Source organism: Piliocolobus tephrosceles, chromosome 13, assembly GCF_002776525.5.
Source record: "Piliocolobus tephrosceles isolate RC106 chromosome 13, ASM277652v3, whole genome shotgun sequence".
Lineage (NCBI taxonomy): Eukaryota > Metazoa > Chordata > Mammalia > Primates > Cercopithecidae > Piliocolobus > Piliocolobus tephrosceles.
In genome coordinates, this window is record NC_045446.1 from 20,572,881 (window position 1) to 20,591,425 (window position 18,545).

General features: G+C 41.7%; 1 protein-coding gene across 2 annotated transcripts in view; it reads right to left on the bottom strand.

Annotated features, from left to right (window-relative positions):
* Window positions 1–18,545, bottom strand: part of EXT2 (exostosin glycosyltransferase 2) — a 164,753-nt gene that overhangs the window by 125,210 nt on the left and 20,998 nt on the right. For both annotated transcript variants that reach the window (XM_023215803.1, XM_031936712.1), the window contains exons 5-7: window positions 9,554–9,749; window positions 7,568–7,707; window positions 4,371–4,464 (exon numbers count right to left, since the gene is read on the bottom strand). In XM_023215803.1, coding sequence (XP_023071571.1) covers window positions 4,371–4,464; window positions 7,568–7,707; window positions 9,554–9,749 — 430 coding nt within the window. The remainder of the gene's footprint in view (window positions 1–4,370; window positions 4,465–7,567; window positions 7,708–9,553; window positions 9,750–18,545) is intronic.

The window sequence follows — 18,545 nt, forward strand, 5'->3', positions numbered from 1 at the left end:
TTAAGGAACTGTATTTTAACTTCCCTACAAAAAGCCCTATAAGCCCCCAGTAGTCTGTCCAATGCCACTTACGGCAGCACTGCTCACTGGTGACCTTCAGGAATAGATACCAGAGACACAGGTTGTACTTTTTTTCAAAAGTCTTAGTCTAACTACAGCTGTTACTGACATTAGGCTCTAACCTTGTAGTTAACTTTTTGGCTGCTACTATCACATCTAAGGTCAAGAGGGAAGTTTAATTTCTTTTCTTTGTCAGGCAGAATGACTTTCTCCCTTGGTACACACAAATTCCCATCACAACAAGGACTTCCACCACTGCAGACATCTGTCAGATCATAGCCTTTCTGATTCTAAACTCTAAGCTGCAAAATGTTGCTCCAATACCTTCCTCACCGAGATCCTACCCCACATTTCTGGGGCCAGCTCAGAAAGTTTGGCTCCATTGCATCTAGGGAGAGTAAAATCCTGTGCTAAGCACCATTTATTCCTCATCTGAAAGAAACGGTCTCTAGAGAGCAGCTATCAGGAAGATGTCAGTGTGAAACACCAGACTGGCTCATGGCATTTAGGATTTCTTGGAAAGATTTAAATACTCAGAGGGAAAATGAGTTAATTAAAAGTGGATGGAGACCTCTGCTGGCTACAACTGTTCAATGCAGCTCCGTAAAGCTAGTTCAGACTTTCTAGGCAAGCAAATCCGATCCTCTGTTCCTCATCCTTAGTTCATTCTGACACAGCATCTAGGGGCTCCAAAATATCACCTACTGATACAATAGGCTTTCCCCTAAAAGTTGATGCCTGTCTTGCAAAAAGACCCACCTCTGACCTCCCTAAAGAGAATTCACTAAGGTATAAGAACTTTTCAGAATCAGGTGTTTTACCATTTATTAAATTACTCCTGCCAAGGTCAGGTTAAATCAATAGAAGGTAAACAGAAAGCAAAATGACAAGAATGTTTTGGAAACAGTGTATTTTGTTTCCAAAATTAGAGTTCCAAAAGAACTCTAATTTTAGAGAGATGAGACATTAACTATCTATAAAGAACAGCGGTTCTCAATCAAAGCAATTTTGCCTGCCCTCCACCCTCAACCCCAAAGGGAACAACTGGCAAGCAATGTCTAGAGACATTTTTGGTGATCACAACTGAGTGGCGGGCGGTGCTACTGGAATCTAGTAGTAGTTGAAGAAACCTAGTCACCCTTCATACCTAACTGGAAATTCCTTTAACCAGATAATCTCATATCTAATTGAGATCAGCCCTCCCTAGAAATGTGGGGTTGGGAGAAGAAAAGAGGTCATTTTGGGAATATGGATTACTCAGAGAAAGAGTAGTGGGACTAGTGAGGCGCCGCAGTGGAGAGCCTTAGACAGTCCGAAAGCAGCACAGGGAAAGAGGCTGTCAGAAAGCAGAGAGTTAGAAAGGGGGCTGGGAAAGTGTCAAGACCACCTTCCTTTTCAAGCTGGCGTAGTAGACTGTTCACTACCAGAAGAGACAAGTGGCCCTTGTGACTACAGCTGTTCAAGGGGAGAAGAGATGACCACTAAATTATTAATGTTGTCAAGGAGAGTAATATTCTTGGTAGGGACAAGCATTTCATCGAGTTTTTTTAACAGCCACATGGAATATGACAGATTATTTAGCCAACCCCTTCATTTAATAAATGAGGAAATGGAAGCCTAGGGAGCTTGGGGACTTACCATGGTCATGCAATTCAAAGGGACAGAGCCAGGGATCAAACCCAAGTCTTCTGACTCTAAGTATGTCTCTTTGGACCCAAATAACCCAAAAGTACACTGTTTTAAATGACCGGCATTCATTCCATCTCAACTGCTCTATGATTCCGAGCCAATGCTGAACATGACGAAGCTTATCTCAGACCTGTGGTTCCCATACCACCCTCCTACGGGCAACAGTACTCCATGAGCTGGCAGTAGACGCCGCTCCAAAAACCAAATGATTCTCTTTCCCAGCTTCAGGGTGGAGGGGTGGAGAAGAAACTGAATAAAATTTGTGCATTTTAACCTCCTCAGTTTTTTTCTTAACCTTTCTAGACTAGATTCTAGTATAAAATAGTCTTTGCTTTAGCATATAATTCTCTATTTAGTTTTATTAATAAATCAAAATTCCATAAAAAGTAACATCAAGTGGGCCAGGTGTGGTGGCTCACGCCTGTAATCCTAGCACTTTGGGAAGCCGAGGCAAGCGGATCACTTGGGGTCAGGAGTTTGACCAGCCTGGTCAACATGGTGAAATTCTGTCTCTACTAAAAGTACAAAAATTAGCTGGGCATGGTGGTATGTGCCCGTAGTCTCAGCTACTCGGGAGGCTGAGGCAGGAGAATCACCAGAACCCTGGCGGCAGAGGTTGCAGTGAGCCAAGATCATGCCACTGCACTCCAGCCTGGACTACAGAGTGAGACCTCTTGGGGTAAGGAAAAGGTAACACAAAGCACACAAATATTATGACTCCTCAAGGAGCATTTCCTTCTACACAAGTTTTAGGAACCACAGGTTTAGGTAAAAAATCTAGAGATCTCTGGACTGATTTTCTGATTCACTGAAACTTAGATGAAATCAGTGGTTAAATAACAACTGGGAAACCCAGAAACTTAAAACGAACATGAGGATGTTATAAAGAAACTGCAGGGAAGCTAAAACTAACCTGTGACTTGTGTTCTAACCAGAATGCCAAAATGTTGTACAGATGAGGTCACTGAGGCCCAGAGAAGGCAGATCCTTACCTAAGGGTACAGAGTTTGTAACCCACAGAGCTGACACCAAAGCCAGGCAATCTGAGGTAAGAACCTAAAGACTCAATCTGTGTCTAATAAGAAGTTCACTGTCATAATAAAGAGGGTGGACTGAACACATCCACTGACCCCTCTCTCTCCTAAAACCCTAAAATGACAAGAGGAATTTTCTAAATTAAGGTATGCATACCCTAAGATAAAGAAAATGAAAGACAAGATAACAGCATCAGAATGTGGAAGCTGAAAAGTAGAGGAAGAAGTGGTAACTGATGCTATAGACTCAAGATAGCGGCCTCCTAAATCAGCCAAGAAAAACTTGAGTCACACTGCAGAGCCCCAAGTCAGGGGAAGAGTGGGGTTCAAGCAGGAGGACAGACTGAAACTTTAAGAAACAGTCAGAACCTCAGATCCCCTCCCCACATAGCCAGGCAGATGCGCTGCCCCCATCCAGACAGAAGCCTGTGGCCCATTCCTGGGACAAGGCCAAATGCAGGCTCTCTGCCTGAGGGTGGGGGAGCCGAACTAACAGCAGGGGGTTGCATGGGGCAGCTACGCACTTACTGCTGAGAATCTGCCAAGCCTCTTTTCTGGCTCTTCTCCCATACAGGTGATTTTGACAAAGATTAAACCTTTTTAAAAGTCCATTAAAAATTTCTGGGCCAGGCGCGGTGGCTCAAGCCTATAATCCCAGCACTTTGGAAGGCCGAGATGGGCGGATCACGAGGTCAGGAGATCGAGACCATCCTGGCTAACATGGCGAAACCGTCTCTACTAAAAAATACAAAAAAAAAAAAACTAGCCAGGCGAGGTGGCGGGCACCTGTAGTCCCAGCTACTCGGGAGGCTGAGGCAGGAGAATGGCGTAAACCCAGGAGGCGGAGCTTGCAGTGAGCTGAGATCCGGCCACTGCACTCCAGCTTGGGCGACAGAGCAAGACTCTGTCTCAAAAAAAAAAAAAAAAAAAAAAATTTCTGGGACAGTCTTCTTAACTTTTTCACCTTGCTCAATATTTAAAGCCAATTAAATGTCCTTCAGAAGAAAGAAAGGGAAGCAGGACTCAGCGGGACACCAAGTGGAGTATGAGACAGTCAGAGAGCAGCCCCAGGGAATGGGGTGTCAGAAGGCAGAAGAGAAATTTAGAAAGAGAGGCAGGAAAATGGCAAATGTTCCAGAAGAGAGGGGAGAATTCCCTAATTACAAAGATTGACTGAACTGGGAACTTGGCTAGTTTGTGCAGCAATAGTATCATGTCAAGAGCTACACAGAAGTATTACCCTGAAATGGTCGGGCTTCCATGGCTGTCTTAGTCACATGACCATCACCTGCTGTGACTACAAACCCTCCAAAGAGCTTCAGCTTTGCATCTGCTATGGTAAGACCCTAAAATTGCAGTAGGCTTACCTCTGCAGAGTTCTGAGAGTTATTATTTCAAACCTTATTTGACGCAACTTGCCTAACACTAATTTCCTATTGTTTAAGTTTGGTTAGTTGATCTAGTGGAGGAAGTAAACCCCACTCAGGCATTCAGCTCCTGTCCCTCTGTATCCAAACAGTCAAGGCCACCATTTCAGTACCACCCATGTCACATCCCCAAGAGGGCTGCTTGAACTTGGCCTCTTACCTGTCTCTGCATTTCTTCAATCTGTCTTTGGGGGATGCTCTGCAAAATACTGTACACGTCTGACATCTTTTCTTCTGGTACAACCACAGATGCTCTGGAGACAACAGCAAAACAGTTTACATACACACAGCCCTTCACAGAAAGCATTTCTACACACAGTCTTGTTTCATTCTCACAAGCAGAAACAACACCCCAAACCTCCTTCAGCCCCACATCCCTTCCGGTAAGTATTCTCTCTTTCCCCTCCCTCCCTCACTGGCTGAACTTCTCAAAGGAGTTCTCTTACACCTTCATTTTTTAACCTCCCACTCCCTACTCCATTAATCTTTCATCCTGCCTCTACTCCACTAGTGTGCTCTAGCCACACTGGTATTCTTTCAGTCACTTGAACACACCATGCTCTGCCCTACCATTGGGCCTTTGCATGTGAAATTCCACCCACCTAGTACACTACTCTTTATTCCCTTTATAAATTAACAAATACTTTCGTCCTTTAGCTATCCATGCAAATCTATTCATTTATCTGGTGTTTATTTATGGAAGCCCTATTATGTGCTAACCCAACAGTGAATTAATCAGACAAGGAAGGCGAGAGAGTAAGCAGGCCAGGAGAATGCCTGGGGAACAGCATTCCAGGCAAAAAGTCTAACAAGCAAACAGCCCTGAAGAAGCACCATGGTGGCCAAGTTCCAGGAACAGCAAGGAGGCTATTGTGGCTGGAGCAGAGTAAATAAGGCAGAGAATAATACCAGGAAAGAAGAAATGTGACAGACAGAGTCACAGCAAAGAGTATAGGACCTTGTAGGCCACTGAAAGACTTGTGCTTTTTTTCTGAGATGGGAAGCCATGAGAGGGTTTTGGGCAAAAGCATGATATAACCTAATCATGTTCTAACAGGATCATTCCATCTAAAGTGTTAGAATAAACTACAGGAAAGCAAGAACAGGAGCAGAGAGAACAGCTGGGGAACACTGCAAAAGCCAGGCAACAGATGTAGATGAGGGAAGACTTGATGACGGGGATGACAGGGTACAGCCCACAGGGTTTGCTAACAGATTAGATGTGGTGGGTAAGAGAAAGAGAAGACTCGACAATCACTTTTCCTTCATTACATTTAGCAGAGTTTGTAATTACATTTGTATAAATTAATGATTAAACTCTAACCCTCACTTCTGCAAACTTGGCCACTCCATTAGGACAGAAAGTGTGCCGGGCTCCACTCACCAGCGTATCCTCAGCACCTGGTATATTACTGCCTTGCACACAGTGAGCACTTGATAAACATTTGTTAAGTAAGTAAATGATTTCTACTATACAGATGGGAGAACTGAGACTCAAAGATTAAGTCATTTGCTAAGATCAAAAAGTCAGCCAGTAAGAGAGCTGGTTATCTCAACCTAGGCCTTCTGACTTTCAATCCATAATTAACACTACCCAAGCAGATCTAGATTCTTATAGAAATATCCTTTCAGACTCAGCTTAGAGTTACCACCTCTGTGAAGCCCTCACCAATGCCACGGCCAATGACGGTGTGTGTCTCCCCCTCCTCCTGGCATCCCATCCGGTCACAGCTGTCTCATCACAGGATTTGGTAACTGCTGATTTACTCCTCTGTCTTCCACCACTATATCATGAATGTCCCCGAGAAAAGGTTTGGCCTTGATTGTCTTTGTCTCCCTATACTTAAGACAGTACTTTGTAAATAAAAGGTACTTAACGAATGCTTTCATTGGGAGATAAATGCTGGAAGTGGCTCATCGCTTCTCTAAGAAATGAAGAATAACTACTTGCTCTCCTCTTTCAAGCTGAGTTAGGCTCTCTCCTCTCTTTTAGGTTTCCATGGTCCGCTGTGCATACACCTGCTCTGACATTTACCACAAAACATTATCACCGGTTTATTTTCTCTCACTAGATTCTAGTCTCCTTGGAAACAGAGACTCTATGTTACTCACAAGAGACTTTCCAATCAATGTGAGATGAATGAATGAATGAATGAATGAATGAATGAATGAATGAACTAGAGCTACTCAAATTGTTCAAATATGGTAGTGATCAGATTTGGACAGAAATATCAAAAAAGTTGGGAGAGGAAAAAACCAGTAAACATTTAAGGCAAGAAAAAGACTGAGAGATAGATATGAACGGAATTAAATTTCAACAACCTTCAACCTGCAAAATCTTGGGAAAATGAAGCATGAGAATAGAGGGCTATTCTGTTCATTGCAATATAAATGGCGAATACCCAGTAGAATGGAACTGGGTACATCTGTACACTGGGAATGTCCCTAAGCTTTCATCTACATGGAGGCCCTCCACCACCAGCTACAACATGATGCAAAATCGACAGAGACTCTAGACCAGTGGTTCTCAACTCTGACTACAAATCAGAATTAGCTGGGAGCTTTAACATTCAGAATACCCAAGAATTAGGCAAGGTTTTTTTTTTTTTAAGCTCTCCAGGTGAGTCTACTCTGCAGTCAGAGTTGCACACTGGTCTAGGCTAGCAGTTGATAACCATTTTCTGAAAAGCAACAGTCCCCAACCTTTACGGCACCAGGGACCGGTTTTGTGGAGGACATTTTTCCACGGACTGGGTTTGGCAGGGAATCGTTTGGGGATGAAACTGTTCCACGCCAATCATCAGGCATTAGTTGAATTCTCATAAGGAGAGCACAACCTAGATCCCTTGTATGCACAGTTCACAGCACGGTCCACGCTCCTGTGGTAATTTAATGCCACCACTGATCTGACAGGAGGCAAAGCTCAGGTGGTAATGCTCAGTGGCCTGCTGGTCACCTCCTACTGTGCAGCCCGGCTTCAAACAGGCCACAGTCCGGGATTTGTGGACTCTTGTGATAAAAGGCCAGATAGTGATATTTTAAGCCCTGCATGTCATCCAATTGCTGTTGCAATTACTCAACTCCGCCAATGTGACACAACAACAGCCAGACTATACATAAAGGAAGGGACATGGCTGTGTTTCAATAAAACTTGACTTACAAAAACAGCCAGCCTGCAAACTGGCCTCAGTTTGTGAACTGCTCTAGGCCAATGTACTAACTCTCTTGAGGGAAAATAGAGAAAAACTATCTGTAGTAGTTCTTGAACCAGGGTATACATTACAATGACCTGAGGGGATTTTATTTATAATACACACAGAACCACTAGTGTAGAGTTTACCAGAAGGTACTACCCACCTCTTCCAGTCAAGAACTTCAGAGAAAGGCAAAATATAGGAGTCTGCAATGACAACTGGGACACAGCCAGCTTGTAACACATCGCTCAATATTGCCTGGCCCAGCCGAGCTCCACGAAGGACCACACAGAAAGTAGCCTCCTGCAGGAACACAAAGAGGTAGGAAATTACAAACTAGTTTTGCTGATCCACTAACTTTGATCCCTATAGACCACAAAGTTTCTACAACGGTTGACGCCAAGCAATACTGAGGCATCTTGACACAAAAATGCCAAAAGACAACAGCTCACACCTGTAAAACTTGAAAAGTTTAAATAGCTGCAATGTTTTATATTAATATTTCTACTCTTCAAGGCCACCACTGTTGGCCTTCTGAAAATGTTCAAAGTCAATGTCAAAGTCTTCCTCTAGACAGTTAACAATGTGACTTTCCGCAAATGGGTCTCTTTAGGCCCTAGTGTACTATGTAAACACACCACAGCACACTGTCTGACATCTCTTACAGTACTTACCTCAGCCTACCTTATAATGGAATTATTTTGTCTGGGAATTTCAGGCTCTCTAGAAGACCCCCTATAGGGAAGGTATCAAATCTCTTTTCATCTTTCTACCCCCCATAGCATCTAACAGTGTGCTTTTTATATAGAAGATATTCATTTCATGAATTCAATGCCTCTGAAAAGATATTAAGACTGATATGTTCTATTAAAAAAAAAAAATCTAATGAAAAATGTCTTCCTCATTTACTCCCTCAAACCACCTCAATGTGGGGAATACTTGGGAAAAGGAGAGATGTGCCACAGAAAAAACAGTTGCAATAGGTAAACCAAAATACAGAGACCCTAACTATCTAATATTCTGTTTCTCCCAGTTTTTGCCTCTTAAGGAGGGGAAAAGATTAAAAAACAAAACAAAACAAAAACAACAACAATTAAAAAAACACTAATCTTTAAAGCTAGAGAAAAGGAAAGTTCAGTAAAAGAAATAAAGGAATTCGATATTCCAAACACCTCTGGTGATAAATGAGAAAAGCAGCGAGAGGAGAGGAAGAGAAGTCATCATGGTGCCCGGAGGTGCAGGTGGAAAGCTCCCCTGACCTCAAGAGTCAGCATCCAGATGTGGACACATGTGCTGATAACCATTTTTCCTGTCTAGACAAAGGTTACTATAAATACTCCTGCCCTCATCACCACTGTTACCAGCCAGACATTCCAGAGGGAGTGCAGCACTTTTTGAATGTATTTTTACAATCCCAGTATGGGCAACTCTCTGAAGATTAAAAAAAAAAAAATTCACACCAGCTCCTTTATGTTTCTTCTTTAACTAACCTGTGTCCATTTGAAATATTTAAGTAAACAAAGCTCAATTTCTCATTTCCTAGCCCCCATACCATTGGAATGTCAAATATCCTACATATAAAACATCCCCAAAGGGACTGCTTTCCCTGTGGTTACAGAAGTACAGCCATTCCCATTATGTAAATAAAGGACATGCTACTGACAGGACATGCTAAAGGTGGCAAGAACACCAAATACCAAAACTATAAAAACAACCCCCAAACCCCTTCACTCCAGGGAAAGTTCACTGTGGCTCTGTAGGCCAGTATGGTCAAGGGATGCAAGTTGCCACCTCAAAGAAGAAAATTTCTCTGGACTGCCTTATGAATACGGGGGTAAAAGCAAGATACATTTGCCTGATTTGTCCATGTGGCTTCTCTGAGAATCTATGAGATTTGTGTTTTTGAAGTATAATGAATATCTGAAAGGAGTATGAACTCTCATAGGCCAAGCAGCTTTGCACAAACACAAGACACCAGACATCCAAGTACCTGAAGGTCTACATGTCCAGTAAAGAGCAATGCTACGTTTTTTTTCCCCTTGGGTAATTCTAGTGGCATGTGGAAAACAACTCAGGATTGTTGGGCTCAATTTTAACCCATGGAAGCAACTTCTACCGAGCCTTGTGAGAGGTAATGAATGATACTCACCTGTAGCACCTGTGGGTAATCGAAGACCTGGTGCTTGTGGCAGCGCTTACGGATAGAAAGGACACCCTCTGAGAGGTTGGTGCATTTATCAAGTACTAACACTGACTCTCCGTGTTTGACCTGGAGGGCTTCTAGGTCTTCTCTGTACTCGGGATGGAGACCCACCTGAGACGATATGAGGAAGTATCGCCGTGGACTACAAGGGAAAAAACAGGTGATTGGAAAATTGCAGCTGGTATGTTAGTCAAGGTAAGACAAACTTTGATATTAAACTTATGGCACTAAGTGTTTCCTTACCAGTCTTGACATCCACCGATTTTTTCAAAATTTTCTTCTGTAGTATTAGTAAATATTTAACATATTATATATTGTGAGAAGGTAAGATATGATTCATTCACACACTGAAATATTATGCAATCGTAACAAATCTTATTTGGGAACAGTTCTTGATATTGTGAGGAAATGCTTATAATATGCTAAGCTGACAGCGCATGCTATAAATAAGTGTGTGTGTGTGTGTGTGTGTGTATGTGTGTATGTAGAAAGAGAGAAACTAACTGATTATTTGGAAGGAACATCAAAGTGTTGTCTTAGTTACATCTGAGTCCCAGATCTAAAAGGCACCGGAAGCTGGCTGCATTCTTCAAATGGGGGAAGAGGGAAGCTCGATGGGAAGCACTGGCATGCAACTGAAGGACTCTGGAAAGGGCTCCTCCTGGCTGTCGAACAGCATCCCTGTGCAATGGAGAGGCTCCAGGGAAAGTCCTCATCATCAAGGCCACATAAATGGGAGGGAGACTGCATTGGTAGTTGAAAACAAGAAGTAGAAAAAACGATCTTCATTAAAGCCTGAAATCTCCAGTCTTAACATCTGGATGGCAACGATGTATAAAAGAAAACAGAGAAAGAAAGATCTCCAAGGGTCTAGTGCCATGCAGATCTTCACGAGAGACAGAAATGGGAACACAAAGTTAGTAAGCCTGAAGTCAAGGGGACGATTTTGGGGAGACCAGATGGGAAGTAATTCCCTCCTGGAAGACAAGACTCCCACAAGACAGACAGAGTGCAGAACATAAAAGCTATATGGGTTGAGCATATCAAGTCTGTAAATCTGAAATCCAAAATGCTCCAAAATCCAAAACTTTCTGTATGCCAACATGACGCTCAAAAGAAACACTCATTGAAACAGTTTAGATTTCTGGATTTGGAATGCTCAACCAAGAGTATAATGCGAATGCTCCAAAATCTGAAAAAATCAGGAATCCAAAACACTTCCGGTCCCAAGCATTTTGGATAAGGGATACTCAATCTGTTTAGGCCAGGGGACCACAAGGAATCAGTGTCAAAGAGAAGAATCACAGAAAGCATGTTCCAGGAAGAAATGAAACACTCATCAGGCCTAGAAGCAACACGCAGTGAAATCCAGCTCAAACTGGTACAGCCCAGGGAAAATACTAGGACTACATATCTCTCACAGGCAATGCCACCATGCAACCTAGAGTTTGTGAACCCATCCATTTTTTTTTTTTTTAATTGTTTTTGGCTTTGAAGAGAGAATGGTAATTGTTACTTTCGCTTAGTTACTCAGACTTGTTTGGAAGTTCTAGCTGGGGAGCATCTCACTCAATAATTATACTCTAACTTAGAAGGTCATCTTCTTATTAAGCTTCAGGTCCAAATCACATAAAGCAATGAGTGAAGGTGAACACTAGGCTAGGTGAACACCAGGCTGGCCTAGCCAGCCAGACTAGTCAAATAAACCCAGAGAAAAGAGCAACCTATACCACAGCCAGACTGCTTTTACATCCTCAGAATCAATTCTTTTTTTGGCCGAACTAAGAGCAAAAGGCACTTCCCACATCACAATTAAGAAAAAAAGGAACCAGCAGACTCCCTAGAACTTCACTGTCTAATAGCGACTAGCTACCTGAGGCCATTTAAATTAAACTAATTAAAAGTAAATAAAATTAAAAGTTCAGTTTGTCAGTCACACTAGGCCCACTGCCAGCGCTCAATAGCCATATGTGGCTGGGGACTGCCTGACAGCATAAATTTAGACCATGTACTTACTGCAGAAACTTCTACTTAATGGAGCCGTTCCACGAGGTAGGCGAGAGTCAGAGGCCAGGGTGAGGGTAAGTGAGATAAGAAAGATATACAGCAGCAACCCAGCAGGGAGATGGTTTGGATCAGCTGTACAGACTGGTTCCTTTTTCCTGGCCCATTTCCTCCTAAATTACAATTTATTGAGCAATATGTTGAATATTTACAGCCAAAAGTATTCTTTGTAGACATTGAAACAGGCTTTTGAGTTCTACTCCCAGCCCTGAGCCTCAGTAATTTTTCTTTTGTAAAAGTATTAATTTTCAGAGGATGACTTAGTGATGGTGAGATCACATACAGGGAGCATACGCAGTTCATCTCAAAGTAAACACCATTTTTGCTCAAATTATTTCTATAATCAAACTTACCTGTTTAAACTAGAGGAAAATTTATAGTCAAACCCACAAGACAAACAGGGAAACTTCCTCAATAATTAAAGCTATTCAAAAATGAAATGGACTGTCTTGTCAGTTGGTGATTTTTCAATATAAACCAGAAACTTTTTCAGGAAAAAGTTACTGAAAACTCATGCTTCAAGTTAAGAGCTAAATGGTCTTTAAAGGTCTTTCCAAACCATAAGACCCTGGTTCTCTGAAGGATCTCATGGATGTTTCTGGAGCCTTTCTCTTTAAGTAGAGCTGATAGCACAAAACTAGTGTTCTACCCTCTCCAGAAAAAGAATAAACAGGTGGGCATCCAAGAGGGGTGAAGAGGATGTCCAGGCAGAAGGGCATAGAGTGCTGGAGTCCCAGAGGGCATTTCTGCATGGTCGGGTGGGGAAGAAGGCACATGTGGAATGTTCAAATCCTAGTGGGCTGGGAGCTTCTGCTTAAGAGAAGAGTAGTAAGGTAGCCTGGCGCAGGATGTCAGAGCCCCAGAAGGGAAAAGAAGGCTTCTGTGCTGGGGTAAGGGTTATGGGGATGCTGGAGACCAAGTGAGGTTAGGAGGGCATCTGGGCAGCTCAGAACAGAGTGTTAGAGCCTGGGCAGGCTGAGAAGGGTGCCCAGATTGTGGGGAGAATGGTGGTAATGATAGCATCACTCCAGTGCTAGAACCCAAGGAGTGTGAGGAAGGCGTCTGTGCTGGGAGGGTGCAAAACAGCACAACGTGAGGGGTCAGAGTCTAAGCAGGGATGAGGAGGGGTAGGGAAGGCCTCTGTGCAGTGTGGGGGCAGGGGGGCAACAGAAGTTTGATTAATATAAGAGGGTTGACCAAATAAGTAAAGATATTGAGGATAATGGAGGCCAGATTTCTAGGAGTCAAAGAAGGGAGTTACAAATATGGAAAGAGAGAAAACCAGAATGCCCCTGCAGTGTCGGATGGAACTGGAGATACTGAGATGAATGCATGGTTTTCAATATAATAGATAGACATCTATCTGTACAGATACAGAAATAAATACAGATGTTGATGTGTGATGCTCAAAGAAACTCTGAAGAAAGGCTCTGGGTTAGCTTTCACTGATAAGAAAAGAGTTCTATTTTAGACATTCAGTTACCAGGATCACTGGATCCTCGCTCTACTGCTACTCCATTTTCAACATAAATGTGTAGATGTGAACGAGTCTAAAAATGTGTCCCCTGCTTGCATGCTGGCTGTCCCTGACAGGGCAGATGGTTGAAGGAGTATGCCCATTTTAGTTTTAAGCCAACTACATTTTAAGGTGGATTTGTTTTTCTTTTAAAGGGTAAAATGACTATCTATGGCTTTCATGTCTCCTAGCAGCACTGATATCTAAGTTTAAGCAAAACCATGCTGAGAACTTGAAGTCTCCCTCAATAGTAACAGTTGTAAACTCCCAATTTAGTTCCTTTTAGAAGGAAAATGACAAGAATTTCAGCTGAGGCCAAAACAGCTGTGAGAAGCAGCTATCAATAGCAACAATCATCCGCTTTCCATTGAACAAATACTGACAGAGATTTAAAACAAAAATAAAAGCAAAGCTCTCGCTATTCTGTATAGCCCGCAAGAGATGTGGGAATTCCCTTAAACAGCAACTCTCACAAGGACCAACAAACCCAAAACACTGCCACGAGGTGGCCCACCCTGCCTTCTCCCAAGTCCCTGGCAGGACGATGAGTCTGAACCTGTCTTCACTTTTTTATTTTTATTTTTTGTCTGGGTTTTCGGGGGCAGGGAGGGGTGGTGGTGGGAGATGTTCTTATATAAAAGTTAACACCACAAGTTCATGGCCAGACTGCAAGCTGGCACCGAAATGGACAGCACGGGCCCAAGCCAATTTGCAGAAATCGGCCAGCAGCGGGAGGTTCATGCTCAGTGCAGACTGACCTTTCGGTGCTACCCTGAAGATAAAATAGACACTCCTATCAGGTTATTGAACCACAGAACTTTAGAAACTAACTAACAACTTTTCAAAGGATCCAGTTACAGATATTAATTCCGGCTGAGTTATACATAAAAATTAGAGACACTAAATTACTAGGAAAATACCACCAATACATAATCTCTGAAACTAATTATATATCGATGTATCTAAATCTCTGAAACTAATTATTTGAAAATGAGTTTTACTGTTTGGAGTGGTTTTTCTCCTTTGTTTTATTTTCACTAAAGATTTTATTTTCAGTTTTCTTCCCTGGATTAAATCTGAAAGGGATCAAGAGTCCTAAACAAATATAAGAGAGCTAGATTATATGAGAGGGATTAAACAATAAAGAGAGAGTTTGGTTCAAGTGGTCTCAAGAAAAGTGCACTTAAGACAGAGGCCCACAGGCAGCCGAGCAGTCCTAGCAGACCAGTCCTTACATGTCACTCTCTGCCTCACCCAGGGTTTCTCAACCCCAGCGCTGCTGACATTTGCACTCAGTACTTCTTGTTGTTGGGGGTTGCTCTGTCCTATGCAGAGAAGAATTAACATAGTAGGCCTGAGTGTTCTCCTTAGAAAGGCTTGCTTATAAGTTTGGTTTTCGGCTGTCATCTTGAAACTTGGATTTGGAGAGGCTTCCCATCATCCCTGGAAACGATAAGAGTGGCTCCCTGTGTTCAAACTGCACAAACACATGTGGTTTATGCTGAACACATGCTTTCCTTCTGGGAGTCTGGAAGTTTGGCACGTGCCAGGCAGAGACAGCCTATGCAATCAGCTCCTAAGAAAGGCCCTGGGTGCTAAGTCTCTGACGAGCTCCCTTGGTTGACAGCATTTCACAAGTGTTGTCACAGCTTGCTGCTGAGGGAACTGAGCACATCCTGTGCACTCCACTGGAAGAGGGTGCTTGGAAGCTTGTGCCTGGTTTCCCCAGATTCACCCCATGCGCCTTCTAACTCTCTGACTGTACTGTGCATCCTTTTGCTGTAATAAGTCAGAGACATTAGTTCAATTATATGCTGCGTCATGGAGCCCTCCTGGCAAATCACAGTAACTAGAAGTGGTCTTCAGGACCCTCTGACATACATTCCCACAGTCATGACAGTCAAAAATGTATATACATATATATATATAGCCAAATGTCCCCTGGGGAACAAAATCATTCCCTTTCTCCTGATGACAGCCAGCAGTCTAGCCCAATATTTGGTCCAAACAGGTCTTCAATAAAGGTTCGACTTGAAGTGAACTGAACTCAACTGAATTGAATTAAATAATTTCCAGAACAACTTTAGGAGGAAAAAAAGAGGAAAAGAACTGAATAAAAACTTTTTAAATCACACAACAGATTTAAGTAAATGCTCACAGAAGCAGCAAACAGAGAAGTAACTCTTTTCTCGGCTTACAGTTATTTCTATCTCATGCTACATAAATATGCCAAATTAAGACCCTAGGCACGTAACAGAAACTTGTACCGCCGCAGAGGGTACCAGCTGGGCTAATGTAGATCATCCTTTCTGAGTTTATGAAAATCTAACCTCGAAATAGGGCACTGAATTATATCAGTTTCTTCTGTCCATGAATTCACTGTAAGAATTATTTGTGTATTTCCATTTTGATGATAATCCAAAAACTTTGTATGGGAATAGTTTTGCTCGTATTCAATGATGAATACTACTAAAAAATATTCAACTTCCAAGTTTGTATTTAGTGGGCTAATGAGATGAGAGAAATGCTTACAACATAAATCATAAAGCAGTAGAGTAAAACGCAGATAGAATCTAGGCTGTGGGTACACATGATGTTCACTATAAAATTTTTTAAACTTTGCTGTTTGGACATTTTCATAATAAAATATTGGGAAAAAATATGAATCATGCATCTGCACCATATGAAGATAAATGATGTCACAATATGCTATCTAGAGGGAAGCTTCTAATGGTTCAAATAGAAAACATGGTGAAAAAAAAAAAGTACATTGTCACCCAACATACAACAGTATAGGCACATCAAACCCAGCAAACCCATAATTAACTCCATATTCACCTAAAAGATGCAATCCCATTTCAAAGAAACAGCATCAGCTATCATATTAAATTATGTTAATCTGAATGTTATTAGTTTTGTAGATGTGCTTATATTTAATTTGTAAATTAGTTTCAGTTTTGTAGTTGTATAAGCACAGACAGTTTAGACTTTTTTTTTATATTTACTTATAACAAAAAATTGTCAATTAAAATGCAAGGGACCTTGAATAGTCAGAAAAACTCTGAAAAAGAAGAACACAGCCTAGGCAATATCACAAGACCCTGTCTCTACAAAAAATTAGCCAGGCGTGGTGGCATGTGCCTATAGTCCTAGCTACTTGGGAGGCTGAGGCAGGAGGATCGCCTGAGCCCAGGGGTTCAAGGCTGCAGTGAGCTATGATTCCACCAATTCAATCCAGCACTCCAGAGTGAGAGAGCGAGACTTTGGCTCTTAAAAAAAGAAAAAGGAGGAACAAAGTTGGAGAACTTACATTTATTTCAAAACTTAATACAAAGCTATGGTAACCAAGACAATGTGGTACTGGCATAACAGACATATAGACCAACAGATTTGAATTGAGAATCCAAAAATAAACCCATATATCTATGACCTGCAAGTAACCAAGGGTACCAAGACCACTCAATGGAAGAAGACTCGTTTTTTCAACAAGTGGTGTTCAGACAACTAGACATACACAAGCAAAAGAATGAAGGTGGACCCCCACCTTATACTACATACAAAAATTAACCAAAATGAACCAAAAATCTAAATGTAAGAGCTAAAACTGTAGAATTCTTAGAAGAAAATGTAAAGGTAAATCTTCATGGCCTTAGATTACGCAATGGTTTCTTTAAAATGACACCAAAACTGCAAGTAACCAAAGGAAAAATAGATATGACTTCATCAAAATGAGGAACTTTTGTGCATCAGAGGACACTATCAAGAAAGTGAGGCCAGGAGCGGTGGCTCACGCCTATAATCCCAGTACTTTGGGAGGCCAAGGCAGGCGGATCACCTGAGGTCAGGAGTTTCAGACTAGCCTGACCAACATGGAGAAACCCTGTCTCCGCTAAAAATACAAAATTAGCCGGGTGTGGTGCCACATGCCTCTAATCCCAGGTACTTGGGAGGCTGAGGCAGAAAAATCGCTTGAACCTGGGAGGTGGAGGTTTTGGTGAGCCGAGATCGTGCCATTGCACTCCAGCCTGGGCAACAAGAGCGAAACTCCGTCTCAAAAAAAAAAGAAAAAAAAGAAAGTGAAAAGCAATCTATAGAACGGGAGAAAGCATTTGCAAATCATGTATCTGATGAAGGTCTAACATCTGTTATAGATAAAGAATTGTTACAGCTCTACAATAAAAAGACAATTCAATTTTAAAATGGGCAAATGATCTGAATAGACATTTCTCCAAAGAAGTTATATAAATGGCTGATAAGCACATGAAAAGATACTCAAAATTATTAGTCAGTGGGGAAATGCAAACCAAAACCACAACGAAGATACGACTTCACATTCACTAGGATGGCTAGAATAAAAAACAGGGTTAGTGAGGATATGGGGAAATCGAAATTCTTATACTTGGCTGGTGGGAATGTGAAATGGTGCAGCCGCTTTGGAAAAGAGTTTGGCAGCTCCTCAAAAAGTTAAACATAGAGCTACCGTAGGACCCAGCAGTTCTGCTCCTAGGTCAAGAGAACTGAAACCAGCTTTACACAAAAACTTGTATACAAATGTTCATAGCAGCATTATTCCTAAGAGCTAACAGGTGGAAATAATCCAAATTTCCATCAACTGATGAAGAGATGAACAAAATGTGGTATATTCATATGATGAAATATTCAGCCGAAAAACAAAGGAAGTACTGATTCTATGCTATGACATGAATAAGCCTTGGAAACATTATGCTAAGTGAAAGAAGACAGGTACAAAAGACCATTTATTGTATAATTATATTTATACAAAATGTCCCAAATAGGCAAACCCATAGAGACAAAAAGCAGATTAAGGATTCTTGCTGGGGACAGAGGTAAGAACTGACTGTTATTGGATATTAAGTTTATGAAGTGATGAAAATGTTCTAGAATTAGGTAGTAGGCCTGAAGATAGTTGCACAATTTTGTGAATACACTAAAAACCACTAAATTGTACACATTAAAACAGTAAATTTTATGGTATATAAATTAATCTCAATTTTAAAAATAAAATAAGTCAACTCTGGGAGTCCATGAAGGGAGAAAAATCCAGGAAGATATCCCAAGCAACAAGCTTATGAGCCACTCAGTCTTGCTCTGCACTTGCCTAAGGGTAGAAACAAAAATGTCTCAAGCTCACCTGGGCTTTACACATCGTCCACATAACAAAATTTGCTAAGTGAATGGCTAATGTAAGTTTCAGAATTTGGTCCTGGGCCACATGGCAGAACATAAATAGGAGAGAGATGTCTTCTCCTGAGAAAAGTTATCTTACTTCTCAGAGTCCACAAAGGTTTCTAAGGGGACACTTGAGATACTTAAAGAATGGTTCCAATGTTCTCCAAG